At 37.4% G+C, this 18850-nt stretch overlaps 3 protein-coding genes across 6 annotated transcripts; 2 read left to right on the top strand and 1 right to left on the bottom strand.

The window, feature by feature from the left end:
- Window positions 1-634: 634 nt before the first annotated feature.
- LOC109240680 lies at window positions 635-2093 on the top strand. Its single transcript, XM_019407346.1, has 2 exons — window positions 635-1322; window positions 1912-2093. Exons 1-2 carry the CDS (start codon window positions 635-637, stop codon window positions 2091-2093), a joined length of 870 nt encoding a protein of 289 aa, XP_019262891.1.
- Window positions 2094-8416: 6323 nt separating this feature from the next.
- LOC109240688 lies at window positions 8417-13134 on the top strand. 4 transcript variants are annotated; one of them, XM_019407356.1, is made up of 6 exons: window positions 8417-8587; window positions 8677-8802; window positions 10587-10660; window positions 10801-10880; window positions 11494-11582; window positions 12485-12921. In XM_019407356.1, exons 1-6 carry the CDS (start codon window positions 8584-8586, stop codon window positions 12565-12567), a joined length of 456 nt encoding a protein of 151 aa, XP_019262901.1. In that variant the 5' UTR covers window positions 8417-8583; the 3' UTR covers window positions 12568-12921. The 4 variants fall into 4 exon arrangements, with proteins under 4 accessions (XP_019262901.1, XP_019262902.1, XP_019262903.1 ...); XM_019407357.1 differs by having other exon boundaries at window positions 8420-8587; window positions 11494-11645; window positions 12472-12559; XM_019407358.1 differs by lacking the exon at window positions 12485-12921 and adding an exon at window positions 13047-13134 and having other exon boundaries at window positions 8421-8587; window positions 11494-11645.
- LOC109240687 lies at window positions 12872-17804 on the bottom strand. Its single transcript, XM_019407354.1, has 6 exons — window positions 17294-17804; window positions 15104-15253; window positions 14427-14685; window positions 14120-14338; window positions 13787-13929; window positions 12872-13302 (listed from the first exon to the last, which is right to left on the bottom strand). Exons 1-6 carry the CDS (start codon window positions 17591-17593, stop codon window positions 13003-13005), a joined length of 1371 nt encoding a protein of 456 aa, XP_019262899.1. The 5' UTR covers window positions 17594-17804; the 3' UTR covers window positions 12872-13002.
- Between the last annotated feature and the right edge of the window lie 1046 nt (window positions 17805-18850).

Genomic DNA, 18850 nt, shown 5'->3' with positions numbered 1-18850 from the left:
GGGGGTGAATTGTTTATTTTTAAACTTAATTGCTATTATGTTGACTAGTTTTTCAATTAGTCGACTAGATGTAATAACTTGATACAGTAACGACACCCCCCCCCCCCCCCCCCTCTTCTACCTTCAATTGGTATCAGAGCAAGACTCACATTTTTCTTTTGCTTAACAACTTGTGAAAAAAGATCATGGCAAATATAGTTATCATAGGAGCATTCTTCCAGGAAGGAACTTCGCAAGTAAGGCCACCATACTTCAATGGACAACATTTCTCCCACTGAAAAGTGTATGGAAATATATGCAAAGGCATATGATGTTAAAGTTTGGAGAGTTATCAAAAAGGGGAATTATCCTCTGTCGGCTACCGCTCAACCACTTGCTGATCCTGAAGATATAGATTCATATACGAATGAGCAAATGGTAGTGGTACAAGTCAACAATAAGGCGAGAAACTTGCTTTATAATGCTATAAGTGGTGAAGAGTATGAGAAAATCTCCAGTTGTGACACAACCAAAGAGATGTGGGACAAGCTTGAGGTTACATACGAAGGAACCAGCAGTAAAGGAAACACATATCAACATGTTGGTTCATGATTACGAACTCTTCCAAATGAAAGAAGGAGAGTCTATTGAAGAGATGTTTGCCAGATTCAGCAAAATCATTAGCGATCTGAAAGCCTTCGGCAAACCATATTCAAGTGGTGATCAAGTTAGAAAGATTCTTAGAAGCCTACCAACTACTTGGCAGACCAAAGTAGTCACACTTGAATCTCAGGATCTGAATAAGTTATCTTATGATGAACTTCGAGGAGAACTCATAACCTTTGAAAAGACACATCTTAAGAAAACCAACCAAGAAGAAAAGAAGAAAACTGTCGCATTTAAGGCCACAACTGAAATAGCTGAGAATGATATCGATAATGATCCTGAAGCTCTTCAAGAACAGGTTGCTATGATGTCAAGAAACATGGATGGTTTAATGAGAAGATTCAGGAATACGAGGAGAGGAAGGATTCCACCTAGGCGATCCAGGCAATATAACGAACAAGATAAGAATGATGAAAAATGCTATGAGTGTGGAAGATTTGGACACATTCAAGTTGAGTGCCCAGATCAAAGGAAAATCTCCAGAGGCTTCAACAAGAACAAATCATTCAGAAGTTGGAGCGATGAAGACAGTTCAGAGCACGAAGAGATAGCAAATATTTGCTTCATGATGACGATTCTGGAAAACGATATGAACAAATCTTCAGGATACTGGACAGATGAGGACACTTCAGACGACGAATGCAAAGATAACAATGAGAACTGTTTCATGGCACGAGGTGAAACAAGCGAGGTAAGATCTTATAACTGTGAAAGATGCAATGAGTTGCAGGATATTCTTGATCTGACTTTGAAAGAGTCTCAAAAAATGATGAATGAGCTTAAGAGACTCAATAAAGAAGTAAAAAACTGGAAGCTCAAACATGAAGTATGTGAAATCGAAAAAGAAGTACTTTAAGAAGAGTTTGAGGAATTGCAAATGCAACTCAATGGCATGCGCAAATCCACCAGTCATAGTTCTATCAGGTCAAACCAGGCGACTTACAAGTCAACTGGAGAAGGACCAGTCAGAACAGAGTCCACTAGTACTAGCACTAATGAAAGACCTAAAAATGGGTCAGGAGTTACGTGTCACTACTACAATAAAAATGGACATAAATATTCTTTTTGTCGTTTTTGTAAGTCAAATATTTCAGGATGGATTTGGAAACCCAAAAACAATTCTGAACCTAGTAGTACTAACCCACCAGGACCCAAGCAAGCTTTAGTACCTAAAAGAAAGTAATCACAATGTTTTGCAGGAACACCACATGAGAAGCCGCAAAGGAAAATGGTACTTAGACAGTGCGTGTTCCAGTCACATGATAGGTGATAAAAACCTGTTCAAGGAAGTTACAAAAATAGATGGAGGAAGCGTTAAGTTTGGCGATGACTCAAAAGGAAAAATAATCGGTACTGGAACAATTCGCTTCAATAACAACTGCGATATTACTAAGGTTTATCTCGTCGATGGACTTAACTACAATCTTCTGAGTATAAGTCAGCTATGAAACTTAAGATATGAGGTAAATTTTAAGAAAAAAGGCTGTGCTATTGAAGATGAGACAAGTAAAATAATCCTCCCAGGTAAAAGGTATGTAAACGTTTATATTCTTGACGGTTTTGAAAATATAAGTGGTCATATCTGTTTAACATCCATATCTGATGATCATTGGTTATGGAATAGGAAACTTGGTCATGCAAGCATGTATTTGATAGAAAAATTATCTAAGCATGAGTTGGTTATTGGTTTACCCAAACTGAATTTCTCTAGAAATCATATTTGTGACGCCTGTCAAATAGGAAAACAAACTAGAAACTCTTTCAAAAACAAAGATATTGTATCTACCTCTAAACCTTTGAACTACTTCACATGGACTTATTTGGGCCTACTAGAACTGCTAGTATAGGAGGAAAACGATATACTTTTGTTATTGTTGATGATTACTCACGTTTCACTTGGGTGATTTTCTTATCTCATAAAGATGAAGCATTGAAATTTTTTGAGATTTTCTGTAAGAAGGTTGAAAGAGAAAAGGGGTATCTGATCGCAACAATCCAGAGTGATCATGGAGGAGAATTTGAAAGCAGAGCATTTGAAGACTTTTGTAATGATCAAGGATATACTCATAACTTCTTTGCACCACGATCACCCCAACAGAATGGAGTCGTTAAAAGGAAAAACAGAACCCTACAAGATATGGCAAGAACTATGTTCCTAGATCATTCACTGCCAAATTATTTCTGGGCAGAAGGAGTAAGTACATCATGTCACATTCTCAACCGATGTCTCATAAGGCCCATTTTGAAGAAAAATCCTTATGAACTATGGAAAGGTAAACGTCCTAATATCAGTTATTTTTATCCCTTTGGAAGTAAGTGTTTTATTCACAACAACGGTAAGGACAATCTTGGAAAATTCGATCCAAGAAGTGATGAAGGTATTTTTCTGGGCTATTCATTAAATAGTAGATCCTTTAGAGTCTATAATAAATACACATTATGTGTGGAAGAATCTGTACATGTTATATTTGATGAAAATAACTCCTCGGTCGAGAAAGGAATTACTGCAGGTGATGAAGATCAAGTTCAAGACATTCAGGAGACAAGCAAATCTCAAAAGTCAATTGATGGATCTGATGCTGCGATAGAGTCAATTAATGAACTACTCATACAACTCGTCCAAATGAATGGAGAAGTGAACCTGAATTCCTCAAAAATTCATCATAAGGGATCCAAACGAAGGAATGAAAACCAGGGGAGCTCTCAAAAAGAAAGAAAGCATAGCATTAATCTCTCAGATTGAGCCAAAGAAGATAGAGGAAGCTCTAAAAGACTCAAGTTGGATGCAAGCGATGCAGGAAGAGTTAGATCAATTTGGCAAAAATTAAGTATGGAAACTGATACCCAAACCTGAAAACGTTCCTGTAATTGGAACAAAGTGGATTTTCAGAAATAAATTGAATGAGGATGGAAAGGTTGTAAGAAACAAAGCCAGATTAGTTGCTCAAGGATATTCACAACAGGAAGGAGTCGACTATGACGAAACATTTGCGCAAGTAGCTCGACTGGAGTCTATACGAATCCTTCTGGCATATGCATCTTTTAAGGGATTCAGGTTGTTTCAAATGGACGCCAAAAGTGCCTTCTTGAATGGTTTTATTGAAGAAGAAGTATACGTGAACCAACCTCCTGGGTTTGTAAATTCAAAATTTCCCTATCATGTATATAAGCTAACCAAAGCACTGTATGGACTGAAGCAAGCTCCACGAGCACGGTATGAAAGACTCAGTTCATTTTTTATTGATCATGATTTTACAAGAGGTAAAGTAGACACTACTCTATTTATTAAAAGATCATCAGAAGGTAATCTCATTATTCAGATTTATGTTGATGATATTATATTTGGTAGTGCTCATCCTCTTATGTGCAAGGAATTTTCAAATCTTATGCAAAGTGAGTTCGAAATGAGCATGATGGGAGAGCTAACGTTCTTCCTTGGACTTCAAATTCAACAATCTGAAGAAGGAACGTTTATATGTCAGACCAAATATACAAAGGAATTGATCCAAAAATTCAGCATGAGTAATGCTAGCCATTGGCACACCAATGAGTCCTTCAACGAGCTTCGACAAAGACGAACAGGGAATCCCTGTTGATGAAACTAAGTATCGTGGAATAATTGACTCACTTCTATATCTAACTGCCAGCCGACCGGATATTATGTTTAGTGTCTATAAATGTGCCAGGTTTCAGTCAGCTCCCAAGGAATCACATCTGACTGCATTAAAAAGAATTATTCGATATCTTATTGGAACTGTCTCTCATGGACTATGGTATCCTCGCTCTAACACGTTTAAATTAGAAGGGTTTTCAGATGCTAATCTTGCAGGTGAAAAGGAAGACAGAAAAAACACAAGTGGAACATGTCAATTACTTGGTAAAGCATTAATTTCCTGAAACAGTAAAAAACAAGCATCAGTTGCACTATCTACTACTGAAGCTTAATACATCGCTATTGGACAATGCTGTGCACAATTATTGTGGATGTCTCATCAACTTGGTGACTATGAACTTTCTTTTAAACCTATACCAATTTTCTGTGATAATTCTAGTGCTATATGTCTCTCTAAAAATCTTGTACATCATTCTAGGGCAAAACATATAGACATCAAGCATCACTTCATTAGAGATCATGTCCTTAAGGAAAATATAGAAATATCTTTTGTTGGAACAACTGATGAATTAACGGATATTTTTACCAAGCCTTTATTAGAAGAGAGATTTTGTTCACTAAGAGATTTACTTGGAATTATTTGCATTAATAGTTAATATTAGGACCTATGTGTCATTATTTTATTTTGTATCTCAAATGTTCCATATCTTTTCTTACTCATTAATTACGCCTCCGATTTCCCTCCTTTTTCCTCTCTTTTCACATCAGTCGCAGAGTTCAAAGAAGGAAAGTCAATCATCGTGTCTGATCAACTGACGCCTTTTCCTTTTCTGTACTCAACCGTCAGAAACCCTCTTTTTATGCTGAACTTTCTTTTCAATCTCCATCGTCTCTATTACCTAAAAACCCTTCTCCGAAAACTTGCTCAACCAAAACCTTCTTCAATGGCCAAACAACCCAAACATCCCTCTGCCTCCACTAGAAAGAGCACCCGCTCCAGGGCAAAACCCCCTTCTCAGCCCCCTGAACAAGTAGACCTAGGGTCCGATCATTCTGAGGGGTTTGCCTCTTCTCAGGCGGACTTCTCTGATCATTCTCAACCCTTAGGAGAAAAAGCCTTGGGAAAAAGACCCATGGAAGAACCCCCTATTTTCCCTACTCCAAAGAAATAAAAAATCGACCTTTCCAGTTCTCTTGAGTCGGAACTCAATTTCTGGGATTCTCCAAATAGGGACTTCTTCATTGCCCTAAAAGTATTGCTCATGGGAGGGTAGTCGACCTTGATGACATGGAAGCCCTAAATTGTAAGGTAAATGATCTTTTCGTTTATCAAGGGTGGTCTAAGTTTTTCTCTGCTCCTCCGCCTAAAGTCTATGAACCCCTAGTGAGAATGTTTTATGCTAATCTTCGCTCTAGTAAGTCTGATAAGTTGGAGTCCTTAGTGTTACGAAAGCGTATTATTCTTGATTGTGCCATGTTTGATTCGATTTTTTAGTGTAAGTGTTCTGGTTTCCCTATGCTTTTTAAAAATTCCTAGCCCGATGATTTTGAAATTTCCTTTGATCAAGCCAAGAGATGTATTGCTGAGTGTCCATCTGAATCTCTCCCAAACCAGCTAGGCCCTAGTGATGTTAGTTTTGAAACTCGTGTTCTAGCCTACATTGTTGCAACCATTCTGCTTCCCCGTACTGGCTCTTTCTCCACCTTCTCTCTAAAAGATACTTTTCTGGTCTATTGCCTTGTGACCAAACTCAAAATCAAACTGTCCTCCTGGGTAATCAATTTTATGATTGAGAGTGCAGAAAATCCCACTAGTCTACCCTATGGTATGGCTATCACTCACATTCTGGAAGCTCACAATATTTCCATATCTGCATATCCTTTTATCTCTATTTCAAAATCTTACAACTCCAGAGCTTTTGCAAGTATGGGATATGTGTGTGTGAAGGGCTCATGGGTCAAGAAACAAGAAGGAGATGTCAAGACTGCTCATACAGACTCCAAACCCAAACCTTTTGCTTCCCATCCTAGCCATAGTGATCCTAACCTTGTTGAGAAACTTAGTGCCATTGACAATCAGCTCTCTGCAATCAAAGATCTTCTCATTGCCACTCAGTCCACTGTTGGTATACCATTCATGCCATCTCCAAAGAAACATGATCTGATGTCTCCAAGATACGGGTTGCGGTTCTCAGAGTAAGGGAAAATGATGTCAAGGCATTTAAGGAGGTTCATGACAGGCTTGATGGAATGAGTGTCTCAGCCAATGCTAGCTTTGATCAACTGAAGGAGGCTATCTGCAATACTCTTACCTATTTTCTGCGTCGCTAATGTGGAAGTTTAAGACAATTTTTTTTTGTTGTGTTGTTTTTGGACTGAAATATCAGTCGGTGGATAATTTTTCTTTCTTTTGTTATGTTCTAACTCTGCTAGTACATTCTGCTATGAATCCTATTTTCGCATGCCGTGTTTTTTTCCCTATTCCCTCTTTGCTGATGTCAAAAAGGGGGAGAAAAGATATATGTATTGTGCAGGTACATAATAAGTCGACTATGGGTAGGTCAGTTTGGGACTCCTTGAGGGGAAGTCACAAAACCTGAAGCAGTCGACTATATGCGCCTCAAACAAACTAGCACCAGCCAAAGTCAGCTGCTCTTATTGAGGGGGAGTAAAATACAGGTAAGTCAACTGTTGTTTATACATATATTATTTTGTCATCATCAAAAAGGGGGAGATTGTTAGATCTGATTTTAACGATGAAAATAATATATTTGCTCTTTCTATAGGAACTCATGGATAGCATTGATCAAGGAACGCATGGATCAGCATACAAGATTGAAGGAATCAATCAGAGTCAATCAAGGAAAGCCGGCGTGATTAAAGGAAGAAATTGATACTGACGGAATCAATCAAGGCTAAACTAAAGGGATCAAATAAATCAAGTATATCGAAGATCTTGCAGAATATTCAATCAAGTATCTAAATCTGGAAGGATCAAGATTCCGGGATCGCGCTCAAGGGAAAATATTTAAAGCCTCTCGTTAGTTTGAGCCGTGTGGAATAACCTTATTTTTGGAAAGAATCAATCTCTTTCCAAGGATCAAATCTCTTGGGTTGGCAAATCTCTCCAGAATTCAAGCCTCTCTCAAAGTATTTAAACTTGTAATCACACCTCAGCACATATACTTTGATCGAACCAAACATCCTCTCTTTGTTCTACTGCAAACAAACATTGTAGCTCTACTAAGACCTCCTGTGTAACAAGTTAGAGAAGAAAGAGAGAACAACACTAGTGAGACATTGTATCAAAAGAAATGAGTGATATAGAAACTAAGCTATCGGTGTAGATCACACCATTCTCTGTGTACTCGAAGAAACTCATTCACTGAAAAAGAACTCCCTTGCAACCCAAGGGGACTGGACTAGGATTCACATTGAATCCGAACCAGTATAAAAATTCTGGTGTCTTTAATTCCTACATTTAATTTCAGCATCTTAAATTCTGTCGTTACTGCTATCAAGTTATTACATCTAGTCGACTAATTGAAAAACTAGTCAACTAATAGCAATTAAGTTTAAAAATAAATAATTCACCCCCCTCTTGTACCTTCAACACCAACCACACTCCTAGCTAGGCGCACTCTCGTCGATCCACCACAAAGGTTAACGACGTATTCGACCGAGTTTGGAAGAAAAGAAAGGGGTAGCACATTAAAAATAACAGATGCCAAGAAGAACAAAAGTCCCTGGACACGTAATGGATCTTGAAGTTGACGGGCATATTGTCTCCTTTCTTATCTTAAAAAAACGGAAAATAAGAGAGGGAACACTCCTCGGGCCTGTCGATAAAGGGAATACAGTATACCAAGCTTGTCCCAGCAGTCAGGTTTGGTCCTCCGGGCAGCAATTGAAAGGGTGTATGACACGATAAAGCTTTGCGACAATGCCATTCTTGGCGATGGTGATTGCTGATGAGAAGGTGACGGCCACTTAACATAATAGATAGTTTCAGTGTACTAGCTTGCTTCAAAATTCTGGCGTAAGGTTGTTTCCTATAATCTTCTGAATGGGTCAAAATTTAAATGGTGACACTAAATGCACTTAGTTATTTGTGTCATTGACCTCAGTCTGCATGCATATTTGGTGGGCCATAATGGGCTTTCACTAGTGGATCTGGCGGATCTTGCTTAGATCCGGCCCATTCTTTTATCTGCAAGCCCTATTCCACCTCTCCGGCTACCCACACTTCCACCCCCTCTCTCTCTCACACACATACACAGTCACACAGTGACACAGTCACATTTACCATAGTTCCAGCAGCAGCAATGGGTAAAAAGTTTAATCAACTTTGTATGTACATAAGATTTGCTCTTGTAAAGTTAATATTATTTATACAAACAGCTTTTTAATACTTACAGGTGAAGAAGAAATGGAAGGAAAAGTTATGGAAGGGGTAGCATCAATAGCACTCCTAGAAGACGGGTCAATTTCGGGTCACTTCATTCATCTTCCCCATTCTATCTGTTATGGTATCCATGGCACTGGTATAATTACTCATTTTGTCACGAATAATGTATCTGCTTTACCTTAGTTGGAATGCATAGGTAATGAGTAGTTCCCTCCACTAATGAGGGTTTGTGTTTTGGTTTAAGTACATTTGGGTCTTTTGCACACAAGGGTTGGCCTATTAGGCAATAAAGCGGGTGGAGAATCATCAGGTCTTAGGTTCGGGCTCCGTCTCGGAGGCAAAAAATACTACTCCCTCCGTCGCAATTAAATGACACACATTTCTTATTAGTACATTTAAAAAAAATGACACATTTTTATATTTGGAAATAATTTAACTTTTAAATTTTTTATTTTATCCATTTAACCGTTAATGAGAAGCTTTTATAGCCATACAAATGTCATGGCCCCGCAAAGCTTTTGCCCCTTAAGCTTTTAGGACCGCATATTTCAAAAATCTTCTATTTTTCCTTTGTGCCAAGTCAAACTACATTATCTAAATTGAAACGGAGGGAGTATGTGATAGCTTCCTTTCTATCTAATAGCCCGTTTGACCAAGCTGCAAAAATCAGCTTATTTTGAGAAGTGCTTTTTTTCAAAAGTGCTTTTTTCAAAAGTACTTTTGGTGAGAAGCAGTTTGTATTTGGCTAATTAGTTGGAAAAGTACTTCTGAGCAGCAATTAGTGTTTGGCCAAGCTTTAAAAACTGCTTCTAAGTGTATTTTTCTCAAAAGTGCTTCTCAAAAAAGTGCTTTTGGAGAGAAGCTACTTTTTTCTGCTTCTCCAAAACTGCTTCTGCTTCTCCTCAAAAGTACTTTTTTTCCTTCCAAAAGCTTGGCCAAACACCTCAATTTTTGGCCAAAAGTGTTTTTGGCAAAAAAAAAGCACTTTTGGCCAAAAAGAAGCTTGGCCAAACAGGCTATAAGTCTTGAGGTGTAGAGTTACCTAGTACACGTGCTGGTGGAAGGTACTAGGTTTCTGATGGAATATTCGAGGTGCGCACAAGTTGGGTCAAACATCACTGTCATAAATAAAAAAGGTACATTTGGGTCCTTTGAATAATATTGGGTTTATAACTATACTAGGTGATTTATTTTCATCTCCCTAAGTTTTTCCAGGCAAAGTAATCCTACTTGTAATGGTAGGAGGTAGCATGTGTTCAGTGGAATTGTCAAGATGCTAAGCCTTGGGGCAAAGTTATCCGGTACCTATGCTGGTGGGAGGTAACAGGTACCCGATGGAATAGTTGAGATGCCCACAAGCTGGTCTCGATATTAGCACTATGAGAAAATGAAAAAATGTTTGGGTTTGTAACACATGTCACTAACTTTGAAACCTTGTTATATCCTACTTGTGAACTTCTCTATGGACTAAAGTGAAACAGTTAAGTTAAATAATCTTTCAACTCTCTCTTCTATTCACTTTTTTTTGTAGCCTAATTTAGTTGCTTTTACTATATCTCTAATCAATCTACTAATTGAGATATAGTAGAAGTAACTAAATTAGGTTCCAGAAGAAAGGTGAATGAGGTCGCTCATAAATATCTGCTATGCCTCAATTCCAAACTAATTGGGGTCAGTCATACAAATCTTTTACATCCATTCCCACTATAGGTAGCATGTGGCTAGGTGTGCACGTTCTAAGTCTCCTGACAAATTCTGTATTCGTAGGATTTGTCATGGTAAATTATTTTTATACTTGTCATCAACCTAGGTCCTAGTGTGACCCTCCTTTATCATGGTTGAGATCACTTCTAGCGTGTCTATACATCAAATATTGGGGTGTTTCATCAGATTTTGAACTAATTTGTTTTTCCTTGAAAGAGATGGTTTGCGAAAGGGAATGCAGCAGGGGCGAGGACTACCGCCTGGTCAAGCTCACAATAATTGACTACAATGTAAGAGCCATTAACTATGGTTCTCCTCCAATCATATTACCATTATTTCTTTGTAATTAACTTGTTAGCTTAGCGATCTTACCAGCGGGTGATCAGCAAAGCTTGATCTTTCTTATTTCCTTAATTGTGGTGTATCATAGAAAAAGAGAGAAAGGGACGTCATAGTGGAGTGCAGAGGACATGATGCTGCTAGGATACATAACGTTGACCATGCTCATGGGTAAGTAGTCTGAGATTTACTGGAAGTCTGTTTTAGAAATGAAAGTTCTTGCTTTAATCTGAACTCTGAAGGGTTTCTCTGTAGCAACAAAATATATACCTTCTGTGAAACCTTTTAGAGTTCTTCTAGTGTGTATTCTAGTCCTCACTATTCGACTAGGAATATGATTGAAATTTGAAATGGAAGCATTTTTTTGCATTTGTGAAAACTCTACTTGAATCCATTCAATTTTTTTATCGGCAAACCTGTACACACCCTATAATGCTTTTGCTGAGGTGGATGCGAAGGAGTGGATAGAGGGCTGAGACTTGGGTGTAAATTTAATCTAGGATTTGATAGTGTATGGACTAGAGTCATCTTCCGAACCTATTAGCTGTACTTTAGAACTCTAAACCTTAGTTTCTCTATCTTTTAAAAAGAATGTTATTTTTTGAAAGAGGACCATGAAATAGACGATTCAAATGAGTACAATAGGTTCAAGGGAATATAGCCACGAAGAAGCATATTCATGTAGCAGAAATGATCATCAAACATATGGCTAAGGATGGCTATATGAGTTAAAGACTTCTCTCCGTTGTACTTTCCTAATTGTGTTGTATTTCTTTATCACTAGATGGGAAGATGATGTCGTGAATATGGTTGACCAGAAGGACCAGAAGCACAAGATTCTTGTTTCTTTCGAGTGTGAGACACTGAAAGCAGGTAAAGCAGCTGAGGACCATATCAACAAGTTCATGCCCAAATTAGCCGGGATTGATGCTGTTGGTAAAGTTACCATATTCCTATCATTTTACAGTTTGCAAGATTTCTCTTTCTGATCGTAATATGAACCTGATAATGGTTTTTGCCTTTCTCAAATCATTTTAGTTATGGCCCAACAATTTTATGTCAAATAATTTTTCTTATATGTATATCAAACAACAGTTTTAGACTACCAGGTTTCATGACTTGGGTATACTTTTGTGCTGCTGCTCCTCGTGGCAGTTCAAAGTTTACCGTCTCTCCTGCACCTTCTTTTTCCTAATAAGGGACACAAAGAAGAAGGAGGCTTTTCAAATCTTTACCTCAATTAAACATCCAACCTGGAAATTTCACCATTATTTGCACCAATTTGTTATGATCTGCAGCATGCTAAGAATGGATGAAATATTTGTTCCGACTGCCAGATCACGGATAAACAATTTTCTCTTGATCTCATCAAAATAGTTTTGTGCTTGACGTTGGTGATCCTTGGGTATCTTTTGAGATATCTACCTGTTAATGCATCCTTTATTTTTTTTTCTTTTGCCTCCTGAATACTGGCTAAATGAAGACCTTCTGCATAGATCTCTGTGACTACCTAATTAGATATGAAGCTTTTATGGAGTTGGTTTTGATTTTGAGAATCAGTCGAACAACTCTCTGTGTTAATTTGACCAGATTACATCCAGACCCTACTTAAGCCATCTTTCCTCGACGGAAAGGTACAAATAAAAATTTAACTATGTCTGGTTGGTGTCTTATTTGCAAATCCAGTGTTAAGCTTATATTGTTGTTGCGTGGAAGTAATTTCTCTCCACCCTTCTTATCTTCTCTCCCACATTCCTAACAGCTAGAACTTGCAGTTAACGTTGGCAAGATGAGTATCGTAGGCTTAGATTTCACTGATGAAACTGGAGATGGAGATGATAACCAGCAGCATATTTGACCCGTCCAATTTCAGTAGTCCTATCTTTTTTCAGCTGCAGCTCTTCTGCTGCCTTGTGTCACTCGAGCACTTTGACTTGAAAACTATTTCAGAAGTTAAACCGGGATGTGTTTATCTTGTTGGTCATGTAGTTTGAGGCTTATTATCTTGGTGTTGTGCCATTTCTTGTAATTATAGTACTCCAAAAGCTACTATAGGTTTTGCTAATTTTCACTTTAGATTAAGATGTATTGCTAAGTGTTGACAATGTTATACTGGGGAGATTCGAGCTCAGAGCTCAATTGTAAATATATGGTGCACAAAGTCGAGCTAAACTCTCGTGATTACTATTACGCTATGATTACAATTTCTTTACTGATAAGTGTAGAAAACTTTGCTTTCATCGTTTAAAGCATTTCCAATACTAACAATTAGTGTACATTTGTATATTTTCTGTCATCTTTTACGACCTGAGACGGTTTTCTTCACTGCTCCAACAGACACTAAGAATTGATCCAGGGATGATAGGGTCCTCATGTCATCCGGAGGGAAATAGCTAGCAGCCTTTCCTAATAGTGAAGTGAAGAGAAGCGAGATAGAAGGCCGAGTGACATATCGCTCGCCCAAGAGATCATCAAGAAATGCAAACGCTGCTAACAAATCTGACCTGCTTGCATTTATCGGAGCTGCAAAATGAGCAGGGATAATTCTCGTGAATCTCCAGTCTCGAACTATGCTGTCAATCCAATCTCTAACCTGAAGTTTTAAGGAAAACACAAGATCATCAGAAAGCAGACACTCCTACACTTTCTCCTAACAGAAAAAGGATCTTAGTTGCTTCTCCTCTGATGACGAATGGACCAAACTGTTGTAGGCCACTCTAAAGATATGTGGTAGCTGTCGAGAAATATTATAATATAAGTAAATAAAGTGTGCTCGCTCTTATAGTTTAAGTTTTTAGATGATATGGTAATAAACTTCAACATGGTAGCTGAGGAGATCCTAAGTTCCAATCTCACGACTATCGAAAAGCAAAAAAATAATATTTTAATAAGGTTTTTGAGACGTTATATAATTTAAGTAAATAAAATTTTGCTCTCTCGGAACACAGTTGCATTGATTTCAATTAGAAAAATGCTGAGTGTTAGGCTGCACCAGAGATTAGCATATTGATTACACAATAAGCCGAGATATATACTGTATTACTCATGTAAATGGAAGAGAGTAGTAGGTGACTTGCCTTTTCAGGAACTTTGCTGAAAACCAATGTTTTAACAATTGGTGAAACAATTAGCTTTTGTGACATCTGAGCAAAGCTAGCATTTGGCTCCAGAAGATTTGATGGACCTAGAAACAAAATCTGAAGAACCATCCTCTCCCATCCTGAAAAAATGCAGAAAATACAGATAAAGCAAATTTCTAAGCAATTTCTTGGATCTGTCATGTTGAAAATATTAAGTATATAAAGTGCAGCCTCTCTAATATCCGAGCAGGCAACTTAATATGCTTTTAGATGAGATTGTCACACAATTCAGGTGTTCATCAACTTCTTGGTTATCAATAGAGGGCTAACCTTTCTGTCGATTGATTTTGTTGTCAACAACAGGTTCATCAGAGACTTCTTTTCCTTTACTAAGTAGTTTAACAGCCAAACCATTCTCTGCAGATGCTAACAAGGATTCTTTGCTAATACATTCAGGTGGAGTCTTCGGGACAAATATCACAGCATCTGTCACCAGTAGCGTCCTTGAACGTTTATGATAGAAAGCCACCTCAACATATGGTCCAATTCCTAAAAACCAATAGGCAAAAGTTTATTAGATTTGAAATACAAGGTACAGCTGCATAATTCGAAATTATATGAGTGCTGAGTCTGTTACCAACTTCTGGAGAGCTCAAAACCTTCTGCTCAATATCATCAGCCCATGGTGTCGACATATCCTCATTTTTTAGTGTTTTTGAGCGGAAAATCCCAAAAAACTCAAGAGGCAAGTTTAAAGGCCAACTCCATTGCCTTGGTGCTACCCATACCTCAGCCTTTGGGAACTTTCTGGAGAAGGGGCCAACAAATATTTTGTGCTCATACGCAAATGTAGGAAGGACGATATATTTCACTGGATAACCTAACTCTTTCACGAGCTGCAAAAGGAAAACACACTGGTAAATATCAACATTTTTTGGATTTAAGTTGTATAAACTGATCAACTCATTTTAACAGGCTACAGTAGGTGATTACTCTATTTGTCAGGTTAAACATATCAGGCTTATTATGAACAGTTACATGTTATAGTAGATCAACTTAACACGATAACGTAAAAATCTATCAACTGTTAGTGCACAAATCTTAAACTCTTTTAACAATAATAAACCATGTTTAGAGTCAATCGCAGATCAACACCATCAGTAAACAAGAACCCCTATCAACTTCATCAAAAATAAAGATGGGAAACGGCCCCTATAATTTCTAGTCATTTCAATCCTTGAAATACTGAGAAAATATCATCCAAAATCTAATCTACTGAAAAAGCAAGGATAGTTATGTTGGCTTTAGAGTTACCTGAATACACTCTTTGGTTGGAGCAATAGGAGCATGAACCCACAATTCACCAGATTTAAGTTTGATGACAGTCATTCTGATGTTTGTTGAAACACTGCTGAATCCCAATGCTTGCTCTTGCTCAAATAACCATATGCTGTCTTTGGCAACCTGAGATACTAATGATGAAAAAGTGTTAGTAGCACAATATGGGTACTCTGTCTGAATACATACAGCTTTTCTGAAGATCCTCTCTACAGATTATGATGCTGAGCTATATCTATCAATCACCTAATGTAACAATTCAAAAAAGACAGGTAAATTAAGACTGTTCTAGTTAGTCCAAATCCGGAGTCTTAAATGCCGTATATTTCATTATGATAGTACACCTACCAGGAATTTTATTAGCGAAACTTGTTATTTCTCCCAGATATCCGTTTTAGTTAAACATGAAAGTTGCTTCTCCAAAAGATTTTGAGTTTTGCTTAACTGTTAAGCCTTTACAGAGCCAAAAGAACTAGCAGGCATGAGTATATTTCCTCAAGTCACTTCATTCCATCACCCTGTGTTGCTCGGATCCTCCACAATTTCGGCTGCACCCATATCGGACCCTCACATGCACTATTTTTGGAGGATCCAACACAGGTACGGCTTGGAGTATCTGAGCTAATAGCTATCACAGAACCTCAGGTCAAAGATTGTTTTTCAGTATCTAGGTTTGGTAATGTCTTCTTATATATGTTTGTCATATTATTTCCGTGTTCCAAGAACAACATAATTCCTGAAGTAACACTTGATGTTGGTGTTGGTGGTAAAGTTTAGTAGTTACTCCTAATAGTAGACATCCTACAATGTGGTGAATTGATCTGAAATGCAGCAAAAAGAATGATGTAGACCCACAAAACACTACTAAATAGTTAGATAGTAGAGAGTCGTACTGGGTCCATGTCTCACCGCCACTCAATATCAAAATGAATTTCCACATACTTGCTATGTTGCTCGGACTCTCCGAAAATATCGCCGGGTGCGTCGGATTCTCCAAAAGCAGTGTATTTTTGGAGAATCCGACACGGGTGCGGCAGTATTTTGGAGAGTCCGTGCAACATTGCATATTTGACTCAAACATGAAGGGACGTATTGCAGACCTAACATTAAATAAATGTGTCCCCTCCATACCAGCTTAACATTCCTTTTAGATGAAGTGGTCACAGGATATAACCCACTTTTAGATTCATTTTCCTTTAAGCTATAGCTCATGGTTTAAGTTAATCTTTCTCTTTTAAAGATCTCTATATCAAACGAGGACACTTCGATTCAAAAGAATCCAAAGAGAAGTAAATCAAGTTGTATGGAAAAAGACAATCATAATTAGAGTTTAACTTCTATAAACTGATACTGTAAAGAGACGTCACATAAAAATAATTACAGGTAAGGGCAGCCCCAGGGGCGGATGCACATGGGTCGAAACAGTGTCATCCGACACCGCTTCGCCGGAAAAAAATATTAAATGATTATACTAATATTTTGTAAAATTGAAGCGAGATATAGCAATGACACCGCTTCCTGGCAGAGAGTACTTCTGGGTCCGCTGGTCAAGCTCGTATTTGGGCTTGTAAAGTTCACAAGTTCTAATATGGACCTAGACATTCTATTTTTTGAATATCTGAGGCTAAGGAGAATTGAACCTATACCTTCCTTTGCAATAATATTCGACTAAACCATTGGGCCAAGGCTTTCAACTCGTGAAAAAATGATATTAAATAATACTTGTTTATTTATTTTATTTATGTAGATACGATGCTGCTTACAAAAAGTTCTGCATATGCCCTTGTGCAGCCCAGTGCACTAAGCTCCCGCTATGCGCGGGGTCCGGAGAAGGGCCGGACCACAAGGCTCTATTGTATGCAGCCTTACGAAGCTGTTTCCACGGCTTGAAAACATGACCACCTGGTCACGGCAGCAACTTTATCAGTTACACCAAGGCTCCCCTTCATAAAAAATAATTACAGGTAACTGTCTATAAATAGTGGGATTAGTGACCAGCAAAATAAGGCAGATTACCTACTACAACAGGTTAAAATACTAAGCATAGTCCAAAAAGAATCCTTTAAATTATCATTAAAATCATGAAATATGACTAATCAGGTGATTCCATTTTGGCACATAAACACTAAACAGCAAGCATAATTGCAAGAAAAAACTAATGGTTACCTCAGTTCTAATTGTGCGTCTATTAAGGAAAGGACCAAGAGGGAAAGGAAATCCAGTGAAATTGAGGTAAAATCTTCCCCCACTAACATCATTGTTCTCTTCCGAAATTTTACCAGAACCAGTAGCAGATACTACCAAACAAACTTCATTTCTAGCTTTACTTCTTCTGCTTTTTAACTGAAAATTAAGACTCTTTATTGGAACCCCACTACTGAAATTGGATCCAAATTCCCTAGAAGATGACGCACAGTGGAAAAATGTAGATTTTGTTGATGCCACAGCCATAGATGATGCTACCATGTTTTCTCAAATTAAACCTAGCAATAGAGTAAAAAGAGCTAATAGAGGTCCTGTTATTATGTGTATAGACTTGTTGGTCACATTTTTGACACGTGGACGATACATGTTAGATTCTCCTACTTGTAATTTTAAATAATTTTCTGTGGACGATAATAAATAAAAAATAGCCGGGAAATATAACGAACTTTCCAGAAATCTCACCTCCTACCTTGAATTTCAACCAGATAGTGCAACTATATCATTAATTAAAGCTACCTCGGCGAATTATACTTAATACGGCCTAGGGGACTAGGGGTCGTCTGGTTTGATGTATAATGGAGTAAATTTTAATCTTTGCATTACTCATGCAACTTTGGTTTCTGGTATATAATTCTTCATAACTAATATTTCCTACGTTTCAGATTAATTATACTTCCTCTGTCTCAAATTATCTGTCATGTTTCTCTTTTATATGTCTTTTAAGAAAATATTAAATAGGAAAAGTTTTTAATTTTTTAAATATAATCTTTTTTCATTTAATACTTACTCATAGTTAAGGTATTTGAGACAACTATTTTTAAAAAGCAGGACAGATAATTTGAGACCGAGGGAGTATAACTTCCGTGTAATTAATAGTGCTTGATTTCAATATTGAAATCAGCATAACTGCATAAGTTTGCGGATTTTTAGTTAATACAAAAAGTCAAATATTGTATTACTAATCCGATATGACTTAGACGGAATATGTGGATTATTTATATGAGATAAAATGAGGAATAAAAGTGAGTTTGTGGATAAAGGTATCTAAAGACAAAAATGTCCTTAAATTAGACAATCACCACCTTACAATCCATATATTATTATTCAGCATATAACAATTCATGTTTCATTATCCACCGCATCATAATTCTTGTATACTATTCATCACATAAGCAATTTCTATGTTGTATTTAGTCCCTGCATAACTATATATGTCCTAAACCAAATGTCCCTTAGAGTTAGAGTTTAAGTTTTATGATAGTGTAAAAAATACTTACACAATCATATACTTTTAAGATAATTACAGGTTAATATCATTCGTTCTTAATCAAAGGTCTCGGGTTTATTTTTTGAGAATGGAGTCGCCTTTGGGAGGAGTACTTTGTCCCAAAATCGGATTTCTTGACACGAATTCTAATCAATCGGACTTCAAAATAAGTACCGGATAACATGTGAGGAAAAAAGAAAAGATTATTATAGGGAAAACTATATATATGGCCATAGGAGCAACCATGCAGC

Source organism: Nicotiana attenuata, unplaced genomic scaffold, assembly GCF_001879085.1.
Source record: "Nicotiana attenuata strain UT unplaced genomic scaffold, NIATTr2, whole genome shotgun sequence".
In the NCBI taxonomy this organism is placed as follows: domain Eukaryota; kingdom Viridiplantae; phylum Streptophyta; class Magnoliopsida; order Solanales; family Solanaceae; genus Nicotiana; species Nicotiana attenuata.
Note: the sequence above shows the minus strand (reverse complement) of the source record. Positions and strands in the feature narration are given on the sequence as shown.

Excerpts from the sequence above, each read along its gene's own strand:
- LOC109240687 (XM_019407354.1), bottom strand. The coding sequence starts at position 17,593 with ATGGTAGCATCATCTATGGCTGTGGCATCAACAAAATCTACATTTTTC. Across the intron at positions 14,686-15,103 it reads CAACCAAAGAGTGTATTCAG|CTCGTGAAAGAGTTAGGTTA; the intron begins GTAACTCTAAAG and ends TTCCTTTTGCAG. Across the intron at positions 13,930-14,119 it reads CAAAATCAATCGACAGAAAG|GATGGGAGAGGATGGTTCTT; the intron begins GTTAGCCCTCTA and ends GCATTTTTTCAG.
- LOC109240688 (XM_019407355.1), top strand. Across the intron at positions 10,881-11,493 it reads AACGTTGACCATGCTCATGG|ATGGGAAGATGATGTCGTGA; the intron begins GTAAGTAGTCTG and ends CTTTATCACTAG. Across the intron at positions 11,646-12,484 it reads AGCCGGGATTGATGCTGTTG|TTAACGTTGGCAAGATGAGT; the intron begins GTAAAGTTACCA and ends TAGAACTTGCAG.
- LOC109240680 (XM_019407346.1), top strand. The coding sequence starts at position 635 with ATGTTTGCCAGATTCAGCAAAATCATTAGCGATCTGAAAGCCTTCGGC. Across the intron at positions 1,323-1,911 it reads GAACTGTTTCATGGCACGAG|GTGATAAAAACCTGTTCAAG; the intron begins GTGAAACAAGCG and ends GTCACATGATAG.